At 41.1% G+C, this 26,040-nt stretch overlaps 2 protein-coding genes and 1 long non-coding RNA gene across 8 annotated transcripts in view; 2 read left to right on the forward strand and 1 right to left on the reverse strand.

Moving 5' to 3' along the window:
• Positions 1-6,785, forward strand: part of ZNF341 (zinc finger protein 341) — a 35,790-nt gene extending 29,005 nt beyond the window's left edge. For all 6 annotated transcript variants that reach the window (XM_031953866.1, XM_031953865.1, XM_031953867.1 and 3 more), the window contains one exon: positions 163-6,785. In XM_031953866.1, the coding sequence (XP_031809726.1) occupies positions 163-665 (503 nt within the window). In that variant the 3' untranslated portion in view covers positions 666-6,785. The remainder of the gene's footprint in view (positions 1-162) is intronic.
• LOC116421698 lies at positions 6,575-16,521 on the reverse strand. Its single transcript, XR_004232187.1, has 2 exons — positions 16,095-16,521; positions 6,575-7,247 (listed from the first exon to the last, which is right to left on the reverse strand). It is a non-coding gene; the product is annotated as an uncharacterized LOC116421698 (long non-coding RNA).
• The window catches only part of CHMP4B (charged multivesicular body protein 4B), a 65,438-nt gene continuing 54,493 nt past the window's right edge, over positions 15,096-26,040 (forward strand). Inside the window, exon 1 of the mRNA XM_031953871.1 lies at positions 15,096-15,407. Coding sequence (XP_031809731.1) covers positions 15,215-15,407 — 193 coding nt within the window. The 5' untranslated portion in view covers positions 15,096-15,214. The remainder of the gene's footprint in view (positions 15,408-26,040) is intronic.

Genomic DNA, 26,040 nt, shown 5'->3' on the forward strand with positions numbered 1-26,040 from the left:
AAAAGGACATTGGGAGGACTGAGCTGGCCCTGAGTAAACTTGGATGAGACATTTCCCCCTGAGCTGTGTACCACCGGGAATGGGCCCTGCCTTGAAGATGGGCCTGGCAGGGGTGATTCTGGTGACTTCCCTGCTACCTCTTTCCATTTTGCTCCAATGCAGGGATGAAGATCCACAATTGCCAGTTCTGTAGCAAGTGCTTTAGCCGCCGGGCCCATCTTGTGGAACACCAGCGCTCCCATACTGACAACTACAAGTACCGCTGCTCCAGCTGCGGCAAGGGCTTCACGCGTAACAAGTACTTGAAGGAGCACCGGTGCAGGCTGGGCCCACTCAAGGACAAAGACCCCCAGGCCTGCCGACTCCAGAAGCAGCGGGGGGCTCGGAGCCACAAGGCCTCCCCACCTGACCCATTGGGCCTGGAAGAACTCAAGGGCAGTACTGAGGGGACTGAGGGGGCTGGCTGTAGCAAAGACCCCTTCCCAGAGTCAGATGCGGTTCTCTCCATTGTGGTGGGAAGCTCAGTGGGGGGCGAGCCTGAGCTGGTGGTGCCAGGGCACACAGATGGCATGGGCCCAAACCTGACCCTGGCAGGACTGCAGTCTGCAGCTGAGGGCCCCTGTGCCATGTTGGCTGTCCCTGTGTATATTCAGACCACCGAGTGACAAGGAGAGAGCACTGGCTGAACCTGGGTTTAGTGCTGGGGCTCAGTTCCCCATCACTGCTGCTGCTGAGTGTCCTGGGCCATGGGCCCCCTTATAAGGCACATAAAGAAGTACTTCTCAGGCTTCTTCCCTTCCCTGATAGGAGGAGAGGGAGGACAGCAGCCTACTGGGGCCTGTCAAGGCTATCTAACATCCCCTTATGCAAACAGGGTGAATCCTAGGGATTGCCTGGGGCCAGCCCATGCTACTACTCTTGGGTCTGGTCCTGCCCAGGCTCAAGAGATGGGACCTGAGAAGTGTGGCACTTGGGTTTGTGATCCAGTCAGTATGCCTGGTATTTGGGCAAATGGCCTTCATGAGGGCAGACCAATGATCCTTCCTACTGGAAGCAAGTCAACAGTGAAAATCCTTTTGGAATGTCATTTATAAATACCTCACATCCTTTATGGTGGCTTTTATATAGGGAAGTCTTTTGGTTGGCCAGGGCCTAGGAGAGGTTTTATGATGCTTTTGTCTCCCATGACCATAGTTCTCTCATAATCTACCAGCCTTTGGGGCAGGACAGGTGGGGGAGGGGGCTGAGGAGATGAGAGAGTTAGAAAGAGTTAGAAAGCATGGGTAGATGGACCCTGGATCCTGCTGTAGTCTATAGGCCAGTGATTCATCTTCCTGTTCCTGACCTCACATGTTATATGGGATGAAGCATAAACATTAAGACAGTCAGGGAGAAGAAGCCATTGTACAGCTTGCTATCCTTCTTCTGACCCACCTCTGAGGGAAATAAGGCAGAAATCAAGCTAACCCTAAGGCTGGCGGGCAAGGAAATGGAGAGCACAACAAGGGCACACTGAGTCATAGCAGCTTGTGGTACTCCTGAGATCATAAGCCTCCTCCCTCTGCTCTTTCACCTCCATCACTGGCTATGAGGCAGGGAGAAACTCTAGCTGTAAAAGTGACTTGATTCCACCAAGATTTGGTAACCCTTGTCTTCAGTTAGCCCTGGACTCAAGTGTACTAGAAGGAATAAGGGGGCAGGCCCAGTCTTGTCTGTGCTGAGGAAGAGGGAAAAGAGGGGCTTGAGGGAGATAGAATCCAGAGGTTTGGGGATAAGGTCTCATCTCCTAATGGAGCCCTTACAGTCTCCTGCCACAGCCTCCCCCTCTCTTGCCCTGCACTTGGGCTTACAGCTAACTCAAGGTTCCAAGAGCAGCTTTGGCAACACATGTTTCTGAATGGAGTAAGGTAAGGGGTTAGTGGTCCTTGTGGAGTGTTCTTCAGTGGAATAAATGCAATTTGATGATGGAAATTCCAACCTCCTTCAAATGTGAAGGGAAAGACTTAAAGAATGAAACTCTTGTGTGATGCATAGGATTGGAGGTCTTAAAGATCATCTGGTCTGACTCCTCATTTTTCAACCGAGGAAATGGGTCCAGAAAGGATAGGAGTCTAACCTGGAGTCACATAGATCAAGTGGCCGAACACAGTTTGACCCCAGGACTTCCGACTCCATATCATTGTGCCATGCTGCCTTCCCTTCACATCCATCTCAGGCATGTGAACCTTGGGGAGGCCTGGCTGTGATCTCCTGGAAGCGAGAACCCAGAGGACCTGGTGCAGAATTAGCCCCAGGACAGAGTCACTGGGTGATGCTGGGCATCATCCCTGCTGCTCCTGTGAGAAAGGCACTTGTCAGGTGATTTGGAGATGATGAGGAATGAGGAAGTGGGAGGAGTTAAGTATCAGCCCATCATTTATTAAGTACGTATTATTTGCCAGGTTACTATGCAAAAGACAAGACAGTCCTTGTCTTCAAAAAACTTACATTCTCCTGAGAAGACAAAACTTTGTAAGACAAGTGAATACAGGGTGCATGCTAGATATTGAGAGGCAGCCTCCAGATCTGAGCAGAAAGATCTGGAATTAAGTCTTGCCTTTGGCATAAATGGGCTCTGTGACTTTGGACAAGTCATTTAACATCTCAGCACCCAGTCTGTCTTTGGTTATGAATTGCTTGCCAGATATGCACTGGTAAATAGTTGATTACACCAGAGCAAAGACAGATCCCAGCTAAATTCTGCCTCAGGAACAGAGGATGCCAATTACTGGGGGAATCCCAAAGGTCTTTGGAACTGAACCTCCATCTGTGAGCTAGAAGCTCCAAGAGGTGGAGGTGAAGAGGAGATGACTTGTAAAAACAGGAATGAAAGTGGAATGTTCTGGCTAGGGGGCAGAAAGGAGACCTGTGTGGGGAAGCACAGTACATGTAAGGGGATATCATATATAATCAGCCCAGAAAGGTGGACTTTCTCAGGCTTCTTCCCTGCCCAATAGGGCAGCTTGTGAGGGTCTATAAAGGGTAAACAGACGAATCTGTGTTTTATCCCATAAGCTAAGAGGAGCCATTGAACTTTAGCAGAGGAATGACATCAGATTGTGTTTCTGCAACATCATTTTGGAAGTTGTGTGGAGAATGGATGCAAAGAGACCAAATGAGAGGCTATTGTAGTATAGATAGCTAATGGGCTAAGGCCCAGAGTCAGAAGACCTGAATTCAAATCCAGTCTTACATACTAGCTCTGTGACCTTGGGCAAGGAATAACTTCCATTTGCCTCAGCTTCCTTGATTGTAAAATAACACCTTTGATTGTGAGAATCAAATTAACTAATGTGTAAAACACTTAAAAACAGTGCTTGGCACATAGTAAGTTCTGAAAATGTTAGCTGTATCATTATTGCTATCAATGCAGTAAAGAATAGATCATCTACACTAGAGTGGTTATGGTATAAATGGAGGGATAGAATGGGGACGGATAAAAGATGTTGAGGAGGTAGAAATGACAAAACTTGTCAGCTAATTTCATGTGGGAGGTATGATCATGAAGGTGGTTGATCAAGAGTATGGCCTTCCCTGTGTGAGCCTGAAGTCAGATGAAAGCTGAGGATCAAATGTTTTGAAGGTCCTCAGTTTAGAGCTGGAAGCACTATAGAAATCTAGTCCAATTCTTTCCAGATGAGGGATCTGAGACCCCAAGAAGTCAGCTGACTTACCCAGGATAATGGCAGTAATTGGTATGAAGAGGAAGACTTTGAACCCAGTACTGACCTGCTTGGGAATGAGAGAAGATGACCTAAATTCTAGTAATAGCTTTAGATAGGGTGGAGTGACCTTCAGAAGAAGTGTGCCTGAGTGGTAATAACTGAAGAGTGGCACTTGAAAAGGCAGGAAACAAGCTGTTACCTTACCTTTGTTGTATTGTCTACTGGGGGTGGGATGTTGATCCAGACTGAAAGTGTCTGCCTTACTGAACTGGGAGGACAGTTAAGTAGTGCCTTCTGGAGAAGTGGGCGGGACAAATGTCTATATATATCAGAAAATGGATGATGAAGTGTAGAAACATCTAAGCTAAAGAGAAGTCAACAATAGAATGGGAATTTCAAAGAGTACAATGGAAGGGATAAACTGGGACTTGGCTAGAGATGAGATATTGGGAAATAGTATCTAGGGAAAGGATTTTTTTACCTAGCCAGCTGGGACTGAATCATAGGGATAAGGAGAGGAAGTATATTTGTTAGCCATGGGAATGAAGTGAGGGACCATTTGGCTGGGGCTCTCACCATTAAGGGCCCTTTTGTGGTAAAAGTAATCCTTAGTTCTCTCTCAAATACCAGGAAGGAAGGGAAAATAGGATTGGTGTCCTAGGCCTCATTGCTAAAGGAGATTCTGAAGGCAAGAAGATTGGCATCTGATGCTTGTCTTGGAGGTCAGAGGCCTAATGCCTGAGTATCGGTAGCCTCTGAGGCAGTAGGTTAGGATAGAAGAAGTGGGGGTGCGTGTAGGAGTGAGGAGAGGAGATTAGGATCCTTGGGGAATGGGTGAGAGGTGAAAGGTGAAAGAAGGGACCCTATTCCCCATCACCTAGGGGGAGCTCACAAAAGCATTGTTCTTCCTGCCCTGGTGGTATTGGTCCTACCAGCAGACCTCCTCAGTGTTAACTTCTTCCTTTCTCTAAGCACCATGTTCTCATCTAAGTGAACCATTTGGAACAGGTCTATTTCAATTTCAGATTATAAAAAGTGAAGGTATATGAGTGGTTCAAATTGTCAGTGAGTTCTCTTCTTTGTCCTCATTTTATTCTGCTGTCAGATCAGCATTTCCATCTCAGCCCCTGAAATGGTGCCTTTATCCAAGTGGGTTTGTTGACCAAGACAAGTAGATTTAATTGACATCATTGTAGGGAAGCTAAGCAGTTTATTGGAACAACTAAGTGGCACGTTGGGCTTTGAGTCAGGAAGATCTGAGTTCGAATCCAGCTTCAGGCATTAGCTGTGTGAGCTGGGAAAGTCACTTTACCCTGTTTCAATTCCTTGTTTGTAAAATGAGCTGGAAAAGGAAATTGCAAATCATTCTATCTTTGCCATCTATCCTTGCAATCTATCTTTGTCAAGAAAACCCAAAATGATGTTAAGAGTAGGGCATGAGTAAACAACAAAAAGCTATTTATTGCAAGAAGTAAGTGGCTTAGGTAAAATACTAACTAGAGCCTTATGGATTCTAGTATGAAGTTAAGGGAAGTCTTGTGCCTTGTGCTTGAATACCAAATCAACCAACCAACCAACAAACATTTATTCAGTGCCTTTTAATGTGCTAATCACTGTCCTAGATCCTGAGAAAGCAGATAAAAATGAAACACTGCTTGCCCTCAAAGAGCTTATGTTTTATTGTGTGTGTGAAAAGAAAAAAAATTATTAAAATGTTATTAGAGAGAGGGCACTAATTGGATAAGGAGTGGATATAAAGAGTTTTCCTATAGAAGATATTGATTATAGTCTTGAAGGAAGTGAGGGATTCTGAGGGAGCACATTCCAGGTATGATATGGAAGTCAGTGCAAAAGCATAAAGATAGGAGATGGTATTTTGTGTGTGAGAAACAACCAGAAAGCCAATTTGGGTAGAATATAGTAGAGTTTGGTAAAGGGAATAATGTATAAAGAGGTTGGAAAGACGGCTTGGGATCAGATTGTGAAAGGCTTGAAAAGCCAGAAAGAGGAGTTTTGTCTTAGAAGCAATTCACTGGAGTTTGTGGAAGATTGGAATGATATGGTCAGACCTGAACCTAAGGAAAATTGCTTTGGGAGGATGGATTGGAATGAGAGATTGGAGGTAGGGGAGACCACCATGAGATGAGGTTATAGTTCAGTTGAGAGATGAGCACATCACATTGGGTGGTGTTAGAGTGATGAGAAAGGGACAAATGGGAGGGATTGCAAAGAAAATAGCAAGATTTGCCAGCTTAAAGAGAAGTTATTAACATTAAAATTGTGAAACTAGGAGGCTAGAAGTATGGTGGTATACTTGGTAGAAATAGAAAAGTTCAAAAGAGTGGGTTTGGGGGAGGACATGAGTTCTGTTTTAGACATGCTGAGTTTCAGGTTTTTATGATATGTGCAATTTGATATGTCTGATATCCAAGTGTGGGAATGGAGCTTAGGAGAAAGATCAGAGCCTATTTGGAAGCCATTGGCATAGAGATGGTAATTAACCCAATAGGAGGTCATGAAGTGAAAGAATGTAGAAAGAAAAGAGGAGTGTTGTTTCCATGGTGTTCCCCACTGTTGACCAAAAGATAGCTGTGTAACTTCTATTTACACTGACTTCATTCCATTCCTTTCTGACATCCTTAGTCAGGACAGTGATTTTAGGACCCTGATATTTATATGGCTCTGAATAATTTCCCAAGCACTTTCTTATTTGTTGGTCCCTTCAGTCACTAGTGTTATAACATTAAGTTTCTGTTATGTGTACCTGTGGTCAGGGTTGGAGATGCAAAGATGAAAATGCTTTCCTTGTCCTCAGAGTGCTAGCTTACAGGTTAATGAAGGAAGGGAAGAATCAATGATACGACCAAAAGGAGAGGCCCAGATACTGTATTAGGAGCAAAATTTGAGAAGGGAGTTATAACACAATTTCAGACGTTAAGAGTTGGGAATGCAAGGAGGCTTCATGGAGGAGCTGGCATTTGAACCTTGAGGGAAGGAAATTATTCCAGTGGATGGAAATAATCTTGAGGTTGTCCCAGATGAGAGATGGAGGGCAGGATGAGATAGGGAAAGACAAACTTATAAAATGGGTTATTAATTATCTTCTCCTTTCCCCTATCTCTCTTTATCAATAAGGAAATAGCAACAGAGTCCGAGTAAGTTGTTTACAATCAGACTTTAGAACTGGGCTTTGAACTTAGGCATTCTTGCCCGATTTGACTCCTACACCCTCCTGCCTTCTCTATGTGTAAACACCAGTTTGCCCTTATGATGTGAAGACCTGTTAATTACACTTTTCTAATAATCCAGATGAATTACACTAATCTAATAATCCAGAATCTCTCTTCACCTCCATGCCCTTGATTGCAAATTGAAAGCGAGTGGCGGAGAGAATAAAAAATGTCCTGAAGAGTCTTCTTTGGCTCCCAATTGCTGTTTCATGTGTTTTCTGGTAAGAAACAGCTGACGAGGCTGTACCTTTTCCAAGCCTGTTGGAGAGCAGAATCCTCCTGGCCTTGGATTTTGGTCAGCTTTCTTTTACCTCTGTGGACAGAGTAGAGAGTGACAATGAAGACCAAAAATTGGTTCCCTAGAGTTTCAATAAATAAAATGAGTTTCAAGAGGAAGGAGAACTGGTTGAGCCAGTCAGGTGGAAGAAGCTGCAGGGACAGAGCCAATAGCACCCCCAAGGGCAGCCTGGCTACTCGCACTAATGGTCCAGGGCCTGGTTCCCATTTCCACCCAATTATTAAATCTAGTGACTTGCTATAGGAAGAAATAATAACAGATAAAATCCCAGGTTTTTAAGAGCTAGAAGAGACTGGGGGTATCATAGAGTTCTCCATATCATAGAGAAGAAAATAGGCCAAGAATAGTTAAGTGACCGAAGTGCAGCTAATGTGAATAATGCAGCTAATGAGTAGTGAAAATTTGAATCTAAGGCTTCATTCCCCACTAGTCCACTATACGTTCTATTATACTTCATAAAGCTGCCTTTTTGACTGACCAAGTCATTAGGTGGCCAACTCAAGGCAAGTAACACAGGACCTGAGGCAGGATACTGAGCCTGCAAGGCTCTCTCTTAGAAGACCTGAGTTTCAGTGTCCTTGTTGATTTGAGAATGATTTTAGGCAAGTCACTTTCCCTTCTATTGCCTCATTTTCCCTGTACAGGGAGACTTATATAATCAAAAAGCTTTCCTTGTTCTGTGTGGCTGGCAGGTGGCAGAGTAATAAAAATATGGAGGTGCTCTACTTTGTATAACAATTTTTATGGGTATTTAGGGAAGTCAGAGATTCGATATGGAGCCCATGGTCTGCATGTGCTCAGCAGGATTGAATCCCTGGGGGCCTTTGAGTGGGATGTGAATCTACAGGATCATTTTGGTACCTTGCCAAAACCCTGCTCTTGCTGGCTCAGCTTGCAGAGATATTTTTCCCTTCTGCAATTCTCTCCACTTGAATTCTCATCCTGTTCTCAGCCAGTCTTGTGTTATTTTTATGTTCCTGATACATTTTTACTTCTAACTTCAGTTATAATCTTTTCACATTACCTTATTGTCTACCTTCTACAAGCCATAAATGAAGGGATATTAGGGAATGAGTCTATGGTTCAGTATGATGTAGTGGAGACAGCACAGGCTTTAGATTTGGGTATATATGTTGGCTTTATTTTCTAGTCTTTGTGTGACTTTGGGCTTAGGGACCACTCTTTGGGCTTCATTTTCGTCAGGTCAAAAATGAAAGAATTGTAGTAAATGATGTGTAAGGTTCCTTCTACTTCTGAATCCAATGATGTCATAATTTAGTCTAGTCCCCTTCTTACAGTAGCTAATCTCTGCTTCCTTTTATCCCCTATCCCTAGTCCTAACCTTTTGTGGGGAAAATATGTTTTTATACTTCTGTTAGTAAGAATAATCATTCATGATTCCTAGATTCAGAACAGGATAGGATCTTTTTTTTTTTTTTTTTTTTTTTTAAATTTAATAGCCTTTTATTTACAGGATATATACATGGGTAACTTTACAGCATTAACAATTGCCAAACCTCTTGTTCCAATTTTTCACCTCTTACCCCCCCACCCCCTCCCCTAAATGGCAGGATGACCAGTAGATGTTAAATATATTAAAATATAACTTAGATACATAATAAGTATACATGACCAAAACATTATTTTGCTGTACAAAAAGAATCAGACTCTGAATTATTGTACAATTAGCTTGTGAAGGAAATCAAAAATGCAGGTGTGCATAAATATAGGGATTGGGAATTCAATGTAATGGTTTTTAGTCATCTCCCAGAGTTCTTTTTCTGGGTATAGCTGGTTCAGTTCATTACTGCTCCATTAGAAATGATTTGGTTGATCTTGTTGCTGAGGATGGCCTGATCCATCAGAACTGGTCATCATCTAGTATTGTTGTTGAAGTATATAATGATCTCCTGGACAGGATAGGATCTTGAAGGCCAGCTAATTTAGTCCCCTTCTTTTATAAATTAAATAACTTGACTCATAGAGCTTAAGTAGTATGTCCATGTTCATACAGGTGTATCAGAAGTGGGATCTAAACTGAGGTCTTTTTAATCCAGAGCTAATATTCTTTTTATATTGCTTCCCTACTTGTGTATGTCAGTCAGTTAACAATTAAACACTTGCTATGTGCCAGATACTGCTAAGCACTGGGGATACCAAAAAAAAGGGCAAAAATGAGAAAACATTTCATTTCAATGATTAAGTATAAGCCATTTTAATAAGTTTCCTAAGTGGATGTTAGGAGCTTTGGGGGGGCAACTAGGTGATGCAGTGGATGGAGTGCCAGACCTGGAGTCAGAAAGATTTGCTTGAGTCCAAATCCAACCTTAAATATTTACTAGTTGTATGAGCCTGGATAAGTCACTTCACCCTATTTGCTTTTGTTTCCTCATCTGTAAAGTGAGCTGGAGAAGGAAATGGTAAATCACTCCAGTATCATTGTGACCCCCAGGTGGGGGGATCACAAAGAGTAGGACATAACTGAAAAAGGATCCTTTGAGACTTTTGCTGCTAGCCCATAATATCCTCTTATTCAGAGAGGTAAAAAACGTAAAGGGCATAAGAATCAGCAATCCTGCAGCCCCAGGAAACTGAACCACAGAATTCTAATGTGGCCCTAAGCCAAGTACAGCAATGGTCTGTTGTTGAGATAAAGATCTCAGGTTGTGACAGGTGTTCAGGTAATGCTGCCTTTAGATTTCAGTTCTACCAATAGTGGCAGAATCTCTCTGCCCAGACATTCTACTCCCTACCCCTCACCCACCTCTATCCTTGAGAAGGTAGAAACTAGCTGCTGCCTTCATTTTCTGCTTCACAAGCTCCAAATCCCTGGGCTCTCCTAAAGAGCCACAAACATTTATTATATTTCCCTTAATGGTTTTTAAAAATGCTTTTATGTAATATGAAGAGTCATTTTTCAGTTCGACTCTGATCTCATTTAGGGTTTGCTTGGCAGAGATACTGGAATGGTTTGCCATTTCCTTCTCCAGCTCATTTTACAGATGAGGAAACTGAGGCAAATAGGGTAAAGTGACTGACCCAGGACCACCCAGATCATAAGTGTCTGGGACTGGATTTGAACTCAGGAAGATGAGTCTTCTTGACTCCAGACCCAGTGCTCTATCCACTGCTTCACCTAAAGTGCTAGTTCTGTTTTATGTTGGCCAAAATGTGGTGATAGGTTTACAAATTTCAGGAGCTCTTAATGTTAGACTATTGGGCTGAGGACTCGGGAGATATTAGTTTGATGTTTCTCTTCTGTGGCTTCATCTCTGCTTCACCTATGGCAGGTTATAGTGGAAAGAACCTTAGATGTAGAATCAAGAGAGAGCTTGCCCTCCTCCCTACCTCCTGAGCCCAGGACTCTTTGCTTTAACCCCACTGTCTGCTTCTCTCTAATCATAATAGAATAGCAGGCAAGCTGAAATTCTAATTAGTAAATGGCTTCACAGCACATTATTGATCTCATTCTAGTCCTGGCTCTGCTACTGACTATGTGTGACCTTAAACAAAGTCATTCCTTTTAAAATTTAGTGAATATTAACATTCTACTATGTGCAAGGGGTCACTCCTTTGACCTCAAGGAGTTTACATTCTTCTGAAAGTGAGGTGGTGGGAAGGGGTAGAAGATACCTGAGTACACATATACTCAGCTAACATAAGTCTACATAATGTACATTCTAGAGGGAGACAACATTAAGAACTAGGGCAGGGAGAAGAAAGGTTTTGGGTAGAGGTAGCATCTGAGCTGAGCCTTGAAGAAAGCAAGGGATTCTAAAAGGCAGAAGAAAAGGGGGGTGGGGCTGTTTCAGACATAGAGTGGGAAAGATGGAGTACTGTGGATAGAGAGCAGCAACAAGACTGGCACAAAGTATTAAAGAACAGTATGAATTAGACATTGAGGGTAAGAAAGGTTGGGAAGGGCTTTAAATACAGACTGAGATTTGGTATTTTATACTAGAGCCAACAGGGCACCACTTAAGATATTTAAATAGGGATGTAACAGTCAGATCTAGGTAAGTCAGGACAGGCTGCAGGGATGGAATGTTCTTCCAGTATGAATCGAATGGGAGGGATATGAAGGCAAAATCGATGGCTTAGCAGCCAGTCATTATGTATGGGAGGTTGATTCTGAGGTTGCAGACCTAGGTGACTGGAAGAATGGTGGTGCCCTCAACAGAAATAGGAAATTTGGAGGAAGTTGGGTTTTGAGGAAAACAAAGTAAGTTCCACTTAGGATATGTTGAGTTGTTTATATGCCTAAAGGACATCTAAGGGGAAATATCTAGCAGGTGCTGTGGGTAATATGAGTGACTTGATGGATAGTATCCTGTCTTTGGAGTAGAAACCGGAGTTCACATTCTGTTCTATCACTTAATAGTAGTGTCACTCCTGGGCAAGTCACTTGATCTTAGAAGTTTCCTCCTGTATAAGATGGGAATAATAATAGGAACTACCCACTTGGGAGCACCAAATGAAATTATGGATAAAAAGCGCTTGAAAAACTTAATACCATATAAATATTAGCACTTATTAGAGAGAGGGAGCATAGCATAGTGGATAGACAGACAGCTTTCAAGCTCAGGTAGACCTGTGACTAACACACATTGACTTAGCTTCCCAGAATTCTAAGCTAATGGTACCTAACTGATATCTCTACATAAGGATCCCTGCAGACTTATTGGCTTAGTTTTAAAATGTAATATCATCCATGTTTTATTGTATTTTTATTTTGTTAAATATTCCTCAATTCCATTGTAATCTGATTCTGCTTCCCTCCTTCTCCTCTCCCTTCCTCCACAATGGCTCCACCAGTCACTTCTGCTCTCTCTGGGCTGCTCTCTCAATTTAAAAATTGCAGGGAAGAGGCTGACCTTCTTTAGGAGAGAAGACCTTCATGCCTTACACGGGAGTTCTGCAGTCCTTATTATACTAGTAGCCAGTAGTATTAAGTAGTATTGTGGATCTAGAATTCAGGATGGAGTTTAGGTTAGATATATAGGGTTTGGTCTCATCTGTCTAAAAGTAATAAATGAAAGGTGGACAGTGAGATCACCAAGAATAAGAATGTGGGCTGAGAAGAGGCCCAGCATATTGTTTTGGATGACAGTGGCAGAAGAAAGATGATCCAGGACAGGAAATCCAGAAAAGAAGAGGAACTAGAAGCAAGCAGTGAGTACCACAGAAACCAACAGGAGAGAATCTAAGGGGAAAAGATCTGAATAGCTCAAATGGTATGAGCACTGAGAAAAGTCCATTGAATTAAGTAGTTCAGAAAATGATGACGACCTCGGAGAGAGTGGTCTCAACAAAATCAGAGGGTCAGAAGCCAGAATGCAAAAGGTTGAAAAATGAAAGGTGTGGGAATGGAGAGAATGAGTATAAAGGTCCTTGGTAGGACCTTTGACTGTGGAAAGATATGTAAATAAATAGCTTGAAGAAATGTGAAGGTTAATAAGCAATGGGTGTTTTTTTGAGGATGAGATAGAGGCAGATTTATAGAGGGCAGATTAGGAGATAGTAGTGATGGTGGTACAATCTTTGCTAAAATCTTAAAAGGAATCACAAAGAGCCAGACTCGATTGAGGTGTGGAGTGGCCCCTGTTTTCTTGGTAAAGTAGGTGAGGTACACTACTGAGAGAGAGGAATGAAGAGATATGGAGGAGAGAGAGAGAAGAGGAGTTTTGGAACAGCTTGGAGAGACCATCAGGGAGAATAAAAGGACTTGCCATTCAGTAAGGCCAGCTGAAATCTGATAATTTTAATCTATAGTAGAGTTAATTGCATATCTATATGATGTTTCTCACTACTGACTTTCAACATCATTCAAGTAGCAATCAAGTTCAAGAGTTGAAGTCCCTAGGCCAGCAGCTATAGGACAAGAGAACAAAGAAATTAAGAACAAAGGATAGTATGCAGTTGACCTTGTCAAGCCCTACAAAAGGAGAAATTTAAGACTAGAGCTGGAGATATGCATTCTGAGAATTGAGAGCTATACAATAGGTTTAGGAGGGATGAAGAAGGAGTGATGGAAAGATAGGTGGTTGTAATCAAACAAGGAATTTCAGATTTCTAGACCCTGGAGGCAAAAGAATTATGAGTAATGGTAACATTAAAGGTATGATCCTCCCTGTGAGCATGGAGTGAAGGTCATGGGAGTTAAGGTTAATGATTTGATAGGGTGAGCCAAATATTAGTGTGCATAGGGTTATCATGGTGTATAGAGAGCACTGGACTTGGAGTCAGGAAGATAGATTCAAATACTGCCTCAGAAATTTCTAGTTCTGTAATCCTATACGAACCATTTAACATCTCTGAGGTTCTTCTACATAATGGGGATTTTAATAGCACCTTCTTTGATCATGTTTTGAGATTCAAATGAGAAATGCCTATAAAAAACTTTTCAAACCTTAAAGTACTATATCAATATGAGCTATTGTGATTTAAGCTCCCAAGAAAGAGACTAAGCTTTAGGGTGGAGTAGAAGACTGGCAGCCATTTGATGAAGTCCTTGAGAAAGGAGGGATAATCACTTGAGTGCTGGTAGATTAATAGAACTAGGAATTGTGTCCAGTTAATATGAAATAAATATGGGACATACAGAGTAATTATATTTATTCAGATTACTTGTTTTATTGTAATAGCAGAGATAGGGCTCTCTTAAAGCCCCTTACAATCTGGCTCCAGCCTACCATTCCTAACCTATTCCACATTACTCCCTATACTTCTGGCTTGACTGAATTTCCTCCCCAATATTTCTTTTTCTATTTCTTTGCACAGGCTAAACCATTAACTGGGATGGTTTCTCTCCTTACCTTTGCCTTATGTTAACTTCTGGCTACCTTTAAGGCTTAGCTCAGTTGCCACTCTTCCAGATTCCTCCAGTTTTTAGTGCCCTCTCTTAACTTTGAGATTTATTTGATCATGTGCTGCTTTTTTGAATTATTGCTCTATACATATGACCTACTGTTATTTAAATCTGTTTTTAAAGGCTTAGGAAAAAGGACTTTTAGCTTTTGTACGACAAGATATGGGGCAGCCAGGTAGCGGCAGTCTGAGTTTCAGCACTGTGGGATAAGGAACAGCTAGGTGGTGAAGGCTTAGGGTTCGGAAGACAAGTTTAAATTCAGCCTCAGACACTTAGTAGCTGTGTGAACTTGAGCAAGTCACTTCATCCTATTTGCCTCAATTTATTCATCTGTAAAATGAACTGGGTCAGGAAATGGCAAGCCATTCTGGTATCTCTGTCAAAAAGAGTCAGACGTGTCTGAAAAGACTAAATAACAAAATAACAAGATATAAGCGGGAAAGCCCATTAGTCTTCCAGAGCCAAGTCCGACTCTTTGAAGTTTTCTATCTGTGTAATTCTAGGTATGTAAGCTCTCTAGGTCTCGGTTTCCTCATCTGTAAAATAAGGAGATAGGAGGATGACCCAGAAGTTCTTACCAGCTAGAAATCTATTCTCCAAGTGATTGAATACGGATCATCCAAATAGGTGTTTAATAAATACCTTTTAAATTAATTATAAATTGTCTTGGAGCTATTCTTGCACCAAAGGATAGCTCAGTACCAAAACTTAAGTCACTCTGACCTGGATCAGGCGGCCAAATCACGTCTTTCCTGAATTGGGGCCTGTGGATGGACTACAGTTCCCAGCACGCACTAACAACTTTTGACCCGAGCAGTGTCAAGGACTACAGCTCCCGGCAGCCAATGCGGCCCAGGAGCGTAATAGACTACATTCTCCCGCGGTACAACGAGGGCCTGCGGGTCGCCAAGTGGGCGGTGCAGTCGGCGCGGGAGGTGCCGGGAGTTGTGGTCCGCGTCGGGTCGCCTAGACGCCGCGGGGGCCTGTGGGAGGTGGCGAGTACAGGCCCAGCTGAGGGAGGAGGCGTCAGTGCGGCCTGAGCCGGGAAGCCAAGACTGCGACTTCTACTGGGGTTCCCGGACGGCGGCAGAGGGGACGGGGGGGTGGCGGCACCATGTCGGTGTTCGGGAAACTGTTTGGGTCCGGCGGGGGCAAGTCCGGGGGCAAGGGCGGCCCGACCCCGCAGGAAGCGATCCAGCGGCTGCGGGACACGGAGGAGATGCTGAGCAAGAAACAGGAGTTCTTGGAGAAGAAGATCGAGCAGGAGCTGGCGGCGGCCAAGAAGCACGGCACCAAGAACAAGCGAGGTGAGTCCTGACCCTCGGACCGGGGGGCCCCTGCGCCACCGACCCGGCCCCGCCCGGCGCCGACCCCACCCTGGGCGGCCCCGCCCGGCCTGGGGACTCCGGCCTCGGCCCCCCGGCCTCGGCGTCTGCGCCCTCGTCCCGCCTCGAATCCTGCCCGATGTCCCCGATCTGCACTGACCCTCTCGCGCACACCCAGTCCTTTCGCCCCGTGACCACCGGGCACCTGTGGAGCCTCCTCCCGTCCCCCAGACTCGGGGCCTAGAGCAGCCCCTCCCCGGCAGGCGCTGACTGCCCCGCGGCTTTGGACGCTTTTTTGTGCTCTTCCCTCTCCCGCCTCCCCTGCCTGGGAGTGCTCTGGGGCTCTGGCTCCCCGGAGTGCCCCTCCCCTCCGAAACACACTCACTCAGGTTCCGTCTGTCTCTGGGTTTCCTTTTCTGTCCGTTTCTCTGCCTCATACTCCGTCTGTCTCTGCGTGTCCCCGTCTCTGGGCCTTTATCTCTCTCACATTCACTCCTTGTTTCACACACGCACTATCCATCTCTCTCGTGAACTCACACTCCCTGTCTCGCTCACACACACACACTCAAAACTCTTCTTTCTCATCCCAGTCTCTCTCGCTCTCTCTGTCTCCACACTCCCACCCCCCTCCCTTCCACCATACACTGCCCACGAAACCGGTTACTGTACCTCTACAGCCCGTCTAAGACCTTCCATTGCCTCTGGGCGCCCACTCCTCCCCCCTCCCTTCTTCCCCCTCGCTTTTCAGGGTATTTTCATCTGCTCACTCTCCCTGTGCCTTTTCCTTTTCATTCTCTTCCCCAGCTCCCCCATTCATCCCCCACCCCAACTCAGGACTCTTATCTCCGCCCCACAAGTACAACTTCCCTATCCCAGAGTCCCTTTGAGAAACTCTCTTGTGACTCACTCTTGATCATCCACCATGCACCTCCCACTTCCTGACGTGACTGAAAACATTGGCTAAGCCCCCTCATTCACTCTCTTGCTCTTCTGTCCCAGTCAGGGATCCCTAGGAAGTGTTCAGCCCCCGTTCTACTTGGTTTTTGGCCACGGGGGTGGAGGTTGAGTTTACTGCCGCTTAGTACCACTTTTCCCATCTCCCCCTCTCTCTGAACCACAGAAATTATAATGTGTATATGTACTGCTTCTCAGAAGGACCCAGTAGGGCTGGACCCCTGTCCTAGGTCATTGTTGGAAAGAAAAGATTTCTTGGGCAAAGCTCCCCTCCCCTCTTTGCTGATTGATGACCTTCTGCTGTCTGTAAACTTTCTTCTCTGTTTTCCTTTGCCAGACCAGTATGTCCCATTATGCACTGCACTCTGCCTGTAATTATAGGATTATTTTTTCAACAGATGCTGGCATTTTTTAAGGCTTTGCCTTGGTGTGGGGGATTGGTTTACTCAGCTCTTATATGATATGGCAGATGGTCAGAGGTTTTCTGTGCTCCATGGTTCTAGAAAATGGTAGTGGAACCAATACAGCCTTGATAGGTTATTTTTAAATTGGTATCCAGAAGTCTTGAAAAGGCATTGTCAAGTGGCATTTAAAAGGTGGCTACTCTTAGTTGTGGACCTCTGCTCTACTCTATTCTACTCTACTGGGTCTATACAAGTAAGGTGTTAACATATTTTCTGGCAAGGAAAAGCAACAAGATTGGACTGAAACTATGCTTCATTTCTCTTCCTTTTTTTGAGACGATGCCCTGTTACTTATCATTCAGGGTGAAGAGGACTATAGATGTACTTTATAGTGTTCTTTTATGTGATCCTTGAATTTCTGTTGCTTCATTGTTCTAGGTACCATCAGAGTACTAACCCTCTACCTAGGCATAGTACTGTGCTGAGTGTGCTATAAAATAGAAACTATGTCCCTGCCCTCAGGGAATCATCAGACTGATATGAAGAGTATCCGTGTGGCTGTACAAATGAACAGTGTACTCAGTATGATGTAGAATGGAGGAGAATACATTCAGATAAATATCATTGAAATCTAAATCAATTATTAATGCTACGTTATTCAGTTGTTAATTATGACACGTTAAGTGGGAGGTGTGGGGCAAAAGTTTGAGTCTTTAACATTTCATTTCCAAACTTTTATCTCGTTTATTAATTCAACATCTATTACTTCAAACCCTTGTGTTAGGTGCTAGAAGGATACAATGATAAGAAAAATAGGATCTTTTACTATCTGGGACCTCAGCGTCTATTTCTTAAATAAATTGAGGTGGTGCTGAGACTCTCATTTAGAATCCTCTGATAAACCTATAATTTCTGGGTCTCCCAGGACAAATTATACGAGCAGACAACTTTTTTCTGTGAGATCCAAATAGAAAAATGAGTTATTGGGCAAAATATGGAAAAAAATGAAATTCTTTTTGAGTTCTGGCAGATTTTTACTATTTGTGGATAATCCTTACTGATTTACTCCTTCTCAGCATGAAAGATAATGGGGAAGCTAAATCATGTAGTAGAAATAGCACCTGACTAAGACTCAAAGGCCTTGGGTTTGAATCTTAATTTCTGCCTTATCTGTGAGCTGTGTGATCTGAAGTCACTTCATCTCTATAAAATGTCCTCTGAAAAATGAAGGACTTGTTCTAGACAAGATAATCTGAAGGGCCCTTCTGATCCTAAATCCTGTGAAATCATTTAGTGAAGATTCTTCTATTTTTTTAAAGTCTGTCATCAAAAAGAGATGTAGCATTTTCTAGAAAAGCTGTATTTTGACGGAATGAAAAAGTATTGCTTTGTTAAAATTAGAAATTGGAAATGTATCATTTATGTTGCCAATGATATATCTTTTTTAAGTTAAAAACTTTTGGACTTGGAACTGAATTCTCTTATTCTTTTGTCTCTCCTTTTCTTATTTTAAAAATAGAGCCCCGGTATTGATATTTTTCTTGCATCTGAAGATTGCGAATAAAGCAGAACATCAGCTCTTTTATGAGTTAATTTAGGCTAAATGAACAATGCTTAATAGCATATATAGAAATTTGGCTCTAGTTGCTATTCTGCCACCATCAAGTCCTAATTATTATTAGAATTGGTACTTTTCTCATATTTATTAAAGGCACTCTAAATGTTTTATTGTGGGAGAACGTTTAACAAGTTAAATTTATTGATAAAGAGAACTCCATGTTCTCTGATAGAGGCATCAAATTGAAAAACATTATCTTATTGGTTTATGTGCTAGCAGATTCTTCTGAGGATACTTAGGGAAAACTAGGAAAATGCTAAGAAAATTCTTCATCAGAAAGAAGACTCCTTTCTGGGTCATGCTTAAACTCCTTGTTTGACCCAGTCATTGTGGAATCTAGTTTTTTTTTTTTTTAAGACAAGAATGAGAAAGAGACTAGTATTTCAGGGAGATCCTGGATATAGATGCCTATTTGGATGTTTTGGTTTTATTAACTCTTGTCTCTTTTGCAACTTCTGTTTGTTAGTAAACTTAAATATTTGGGTAGTGATTGCAAAAGTACCTTCATAGATTGAACTCAAGATGGATTCTACTGAGGCCCTGTCCAATTCTGAATCCATGATCCTGGAATTCTAAGCATTAGAAATTCTGAGTTGAATTACTTTGCTAAAGGAGAGATTGTTTTTAGGGGTCTGAAGAAAGGAACTGTAGAACATTCCTTAAGTAAATAAGTGCACTGCTAGTATTTCTTAGACAAAAACATTTCTCCATTATGTTTACAGTATTTTAGGGGAAAGAACAAGTAATGTTAGAAAAGTAGAGTAGAGTTACTGCAGATTTTAGCAGTTCTTTCAGGGTCATAAAGGTTTGTGAAAGATTGGTTTTCTTACCCAGAAATAATTTGTTTTTGCTTTGTCATAATTGTCATTGCTTTTTGTTTTAAAAAATAATCCTGATATTAGTCATTATGCCATAGGCGAGTGTTTAATCTAGAAAGACAAACATATTATTAGTTAAATATAATCAATTTAAACAAGTTTATTATCTTAAAATAGGGATACCTAATAAATTGGTCTGTCATGATAGAACTCTTCTGCTTTGCCAGAAACCACCCGGCTCTGCTCTCTGCACAGTCTGCTCTATGGAGAGCAGCTTCCCTCAGCAGGTTGTACTGGATCTGTGTACATAGGGTACTCAATACATGAATGCTGGAACTTTTGCTCTAAAAGACTAATTTACTTAATTTCCAGCTTCTCCAAGTGTTAGTGCCAGTTATCATTTTGAGCCACCACGGCTTTTCTGCTACAAATGCTCAATTTTCCAAATTTGAGATTGCTTTTCTCTGGGCTGAAGTGAGAGCCAGATCTAGGCAAAAACTGGAATTTAGAGTAATGAAGTGTGTATTGAGTAGTTTTATTTATTTATTTATTTATTTTGCTATGCAAAATGAGATTCAGATAGAGGTTGGAAAATGAACTGTTCACTTCTTCACCTCTTTCTGTAGCAGTAATAACAGTATACAAGTTTGGGGAGAAATATAGAAATTATTTATTCTTTAATTCTGAACCTGATGTAAAATAAACTTTTAGTGTCAACAAACTTTGTCTTTTCCAATAAACTGATTTATATAAAGGTTAAAAGCTGGTGAAGCCACCAGATTGACAATCGCTTTGTTGGTCCCCAGAACTTCAGAGAATAATTTGTTATAGATGCATCTTAACCTTTGAACCTTGAATTTCACCCTATCCGTGGGCTGCTCATGTTGGTAATATATTCTGCCCCTGCAAGTCCTTTCTTCTGATTCATTGGTTCTTCCCAGAATTTCCATTTTAAGAACTAAGCCCAAGCCAGTATCCTCCCAACTCTAGATTTTTCTCTGCCTTTCTCTGCCCAGTCTCTTAGCTGTCCTCCTTCCAGTTTCCTTTTATGTGTTGTCTTCCTCTATTAGAATGTAAACTCCTTGAGGGGAGGGACTCTCAGTTTATATTTGTATTTGAAGACAAATTTGTATTCTCACTGGCATTGTCTTGTCTGTAGTTTAATGCTTGTTGACTGGATGTGGCTGCTGGAGGTCCATGCTATCCTCAGGCTGGGATGGGGAAGGGGGATGGAAATGGAGGGGACTGCTTCTGGAGAGAGGAGTGGGTAATCTATGTTTTGGAATTCTGGATCTGGAAGTGAAACTGGGACTTATAAATAAACTGGATTTAAGGGAGAGGGGGCTGGGCAGGGTTACCTGCCTCACTTTTCCCTCCAGAGCCTCTGGGTCCAGTGGCCAGATACAAATCAGGATGACTGGGGATGGCCCTGGATGTAGTGGGAGACCTAGGACTTTTTTTCTTCCCTATGTATACATATTTATACAGTTATCTTGCTGCATAAGAAAAATAAGGTAAAGAAAGAAGAAAAAAACCTGAGAAAGAAAACAAAATGCAAGCAAACATCAATAGAAAGCATGAAAATGCTATGTTGTGGTCCACACTCAGTTCCCACAGGCCTCTCTTGGGTGTGGATGACTCTCTTCATCATTGAACAAGTGGAACTGGCCTGAATCATCTCGTTTTTGAGGAGAGCTATGTCCATCAGAATTGATTGTTATATAATATTGTTGTTGCCTTGTATAATGATCTCCTAGTTCTGCTCATTTCACTCAGCATCAGTTCATGTAAGTCTCTCCAGGCCTTTCTGAAATCTTCCTGCTGGTCGTTTCTTACAGAGCAATAATATTCCATAACATTCATATACCACAATTTACCCAACCATTCTCAAATCTGGGTTTCTGATAATTGAATGGGCACTTAATATTTATTGGTTGTTGACTATTGTGTGTGTTAGGGTAGAAGTAGATAACATCTGAGGTTCCTTCCAGCTTATAAATCTGTGATGCTAGTGTTGAGGTTGGGAAGAGGACCCCAGAAGTTTGGGGTCATAGACCAGTGTCTCGAGGTGTCTCAAAAGAATTTTGGAGGCTTGAAACCATTTCCTAGTTAAGGGGCAAAGTTTTATTGTAATTGTAAGAAATTAGCAAAGAAATTGGAGCAAGGATACACATTTATCCAGCTTTCTATCAGTGATATGCTAATTCTATGGTCCATAAGTAAGGCCAAGGAGTAGAATCCAGAATTTAGTTCTCACTGACCGGATTATCAGCCACCAGTGAATTGAGGAATGGTCTATTCAGAATCAGACAGATGGTTGTTTTTAGATTGGGAATGTGGAAAGTCCCTGAGGCAGACTTGAAGGCTAGGAGATTTAGGATTATTGACTTGTTAGAATAGAACCCCCCCCAAAAAAAAAAAATTAGGGGACCTCAAATGCTATATTACATCACTAGGATCTCTAAAACACTTTAACCTTTATTGATACCTTGATCCCTTTGTGTGCCTCAGTTTCCTTATCCAGAAGTCGGGAGATAATCATCTGTTTTGCCTGACCCTCTTGGGTTGTTGTGACAATGAAGGACAATGGACAGAGGCTCATTTTGCATAGTTAAAAAGTGTTGCAAACATGTCACATTTTATTGTTACTCAATTAGCATCTTAGAACATTCCAGTTTTACCCTGTAGGCTTATAGGATTTCCCAGAAGGAGGTGGAGGGGCCTGGGCTTTCTGTGGAAATAAAAATATATAAGTAAAGTAGTGTCCTTTGTATTCAGATCTTATGACAGTCACATGCTAGGGCTTTTATTATAAAAGGAGATTTGGCTAGAATCTTTAAAGTTAATAGCATTGGATGGTAAATGGTGTGTAGGATTAAGGAGAGTTTAAAATAACATCCTTGAACATGAGATTCTGTTGGTAGATGTGTGGAACACAGTAGCTACCACAGAAAGTTATTTATATTAACCTCCTTGAGTACTATGTGCAAACAGCAGATTGAAAACTATGGAGTTTTGCTACCTTTTTCCTTTTTTGCCTTTGTGTCACCATCCCTACAAAACTGGAAAGGCCACAAAGGAATGAGGGCCATCTTATATTTATGAAACAAAGAAAAATTCTTTCTTTTTTTTCAAGCCATGCCTGTACTTTATGATTTTATAGCATTCGCTTTTGATTTTATTTTTTTGATGGGTCTGTTTACATTTTTATAGTCATTGTGTATATTGTTTTCTTGGCTCTGCTTACTTTGCACTGTTTTATGTAGATCATTTCTTCCATGCTTCTTTGTAGTTATCACATTCATCATTACATTCACTTACCTCAATTTGTTTAACCATTCTCTAGTCATTGGACATACTTTATTCTTACAAAAAATGCAATTACAAATATTTTATTGTATTTGAGGATTTTATTCTTATTGTTGAGGTGTTGAACACCCCAACAATGTTAGAGTTCCCAGGTTGGTGGGGCAGGTACGATGAAAGAATTCGCAAACTCTGTTCCAACTTAAGAGCAAAGATTTATCAAGCTAGGTTCCAAAAGAAGTTAGCAAAGAATCAAGAACTAGAAGATAAATTTATAGGAAAAATTTAGATCAAGTGTTTCTTGTCACTCTTATGCTAATTTTATGGCTTATACATAGAATTTTACATAAAACATAGTAGTTTTAGAAGTGGAATTGAAGAGTCTGGTATGCACCCCATTATTGTATATGAAACTTTGTCATTACTGACTGACTGACTGTTATCTAACAGCCCGCATTGTTTTTGGAATTACAGTACTCCCTAGATCAGGTGGCTTTAGAGTTAAGGCCAGGTAGCCTTAGGTTATTGCTACATCCTTCCTAGAGGTTACAACACTTCATTATCAGTAGCCTTCTTGGAGGAATAAGCTTAGTTATAGAATCTTTGGTTCAAAAGGTATAATACATATTTTTTCAATGATATTTTGTTTTTCCAAATACATGTAAAGATAGTTTTCAGCATTCATTTTTATGATTTTTTTCCTTCCCTTCCTTCCTCCCTCCCTAAGACAGCAAGCAATCTCATACAGGTTAAACAAGTATAGTCTTTTTAAACAAATTTCCATATTCGTCATGTTATGCAAGAAAAATCAGACCAAAGTGGGGAGAAAAACCATGAGAAAGAAAAGTCAAACAAAGCTGGAAATACTATACTTCCATCCACATTCAGAGTCCATAGTTCTCTTTCTGGACGCAGATGGCATTTTCCATCCCAAGTCTCTTGGAATTGTTTTGAATTACTGCATGGCTGAGAAGAGCCAAGACCATCACAGTTGATGGTCACATAATCTTGCAGTAATTGTGTACGATATTTCCTGGTTCTGCTCACTTCACTCAGCATTAGTTCATATAAATCTTTTCAGGCTTTTCTGAAATCAGCCTATTCAACATTTCTTATAGAATAATAACATTACATTCATATACCAGATATAAATATTTTAGTAATTTTATTTGCATAATTTCAAATTTCTTTCCAAAATGGTTATACAGATTCACAACTCTACTATGAATCTCATTAGTGTGCCTGGCAATCTATAATGCTTTCAATATTGACTATGACCATCTTTTGTCATTTTTGCCAAATTGCTGGGTTTAAGGTGGAATCTTAGAGTTTTTTTTAATTTGCATTTCTCTTATTAGTAATTTGGATTATTCTTTAATATTAACTGTCAAAAAAAAATTTAGTGATGTGAGAATTGCCCCTCAATCAGATGTCTATACATATTCAGACTACCAAATTTTCCAAAGATCAAAATTAGAGAATAATTATAGTAGTCTCAAAACATTTTCAGGGGTTACAGGTAAAGGACTCCCCTGATTGTGAAAAACCCAGATTACTTTAGACCCCGACCCCAACCCTATATTTTTGATAGTTCTGATCATATTTATTTAGCATAAAAAACAAGTAAAACATCCATTTAAAAACTTGCAATTTCTATGGGAAATTGATTAGAACAGTTTGTACAGCTGCTGGTGTAGCTGCAGCAACTGCTTCAAAGATTTCCTTCTAGGTAAAAGATACAAGATACTGAGATCAATGTGGGAGAAAAATTATGTCAATGAGGTTGAATGGTAGAGAGACAAAAAAGGGGATGTTCCCAAAGAGAGTGCATAGTTAGTAATTGAGCACACTAAAACTTTTATCAAAATTTAATTGTTTATAGTAAACTTATGTAGTATATTTAGGGGGTAGTAAATAATAAAGTAGATTATAATATACAGTATTTATCATTAGACTTATTAAATTTCTAAGTTTTCTTTTCATATGTGCATCATCTACATTTTATGTACTATACTATAAATTTTCAAAAATTCCCATTTAATTATTAATAGCCAACCTAAATAACCAAATCTAAATGTAAAAGCCTACAAATGTTTGAGAGATGACTGTAGAAAAAAAAAATGAAAGAAAGCTTTGGTATTCAATTAAAATAACTCTGTCCTGAGCTATTTAAATAAGGCGTTGATCATGAAAAATGGTAACAGAAATAACATCAAACACTGATTATAATAATTTTATATTAAAAATTAGGTTAATTGCCACAGTGAGACCAAAGGAACCCAGAAAATGTCTTAATCAGCAAACACTTTGCTAAACTTGCCAAACAGAGAACAGGATGCCAAAGGCATCACCAGATTAGAATATGACCTCTTTTGTAAAATCTTATAAAGTAGGAAGATAAATGATCATCAACAATATTATCTCAAAAAGTAGAATAAAACAGTGAAAGATAAAACTAGCTTAAAGGTTAGCAAGAGAATGAGCTAATTAAAGTTATCTAAAAGTCATTTATGAATGAAAATGGAAGGAATAGAAGACAGCAGAAAGTGGAAAAGGTTTTCAAAGATGTTTATAATAACCTGTTTTCATCACTGTGGGCAAAGTATCATTATTGTCATTTACATGCTAATAGATAAGTAGGAATGGAAACTCTAGAAAGCAAATAGGGGAATAGCTACTGGATTAGATAAAATGTAAATAGAGATGATTTGTGCTGGAAGTGACATGTAATTTGAAAAGCTGTCATATAATTTGAAAATTTGAAATAAATGGGTGGTTTTAAAGAATTTCTCCGAGTCACATACCAGGGGAGTGAAAGAGAATAACACTATGTTTAGAACATAATTAACTAAGCTCAACAGTAGTTTATCCTGCCCATAACAAGGAAAAGACTAAAGGATACAGAATGGAGAACTGATCCATTAGTATGTAAATCTGGGATGAAGAATGTGCTTGGATGAGTTGAGCTTGGGACTTTCTTATCCTGAAACAGTTCTCTATTCCTCCAACAATACCCCCACCCCCTTTATCAAGTTCCTCTTAGGGAGGGGCCCTTTAGACTTTGTCACCCGGTCTCAGATGGCTCCTTATGCTGGAACTTCCCTCAAGTCCTTTTTTCTTCACACCCTGGAACACACCTCTGGCTTTTTTCCTACTTGGGAAGGGGGGCCCAAAGTGGCTGTCCTTCATTCTCATCCTAAATCTACTTTTGTCTATCTACATTGCTGCTGTGCTCCCTGCATGAGCATCTTCTCACACCCCTGTACTTTATCTCCTTTTTATGTGTTGTCTTTCTCCATTAGAATATAAGCTCTTAGAGAGCCAGGATCAGTCTTTTTGTTTGCATTTTATTTTATCTTCATTATATAGCATAGTAGCTGGAATTTGCAAGCGCATAATAAATGCTTCCTGCTTGCCTGCCTCAGGAATTTTTAATGGACCCAAGTTCCTCCTAATAGCGGCCTTTTATTGGTGTTGCTGTTTTGGCTGTGAGACATGGGCTATAATAATTTCTT

Source organism: Sarcophilus harrisii, chromosome 2 (assembly GCF_902635505.1).
Source record: "Sarcophilus harrisii chromosome 2, mSarHar1.11, whole genome shotgun sequence".
NCBI classification, from domain to species: Eukaryota; Metazoa; Chordata; class Mammalia; order Dasyuromorphia; family Dasyuridae; genus Sarcophilus; species Sarcophilus harrisii.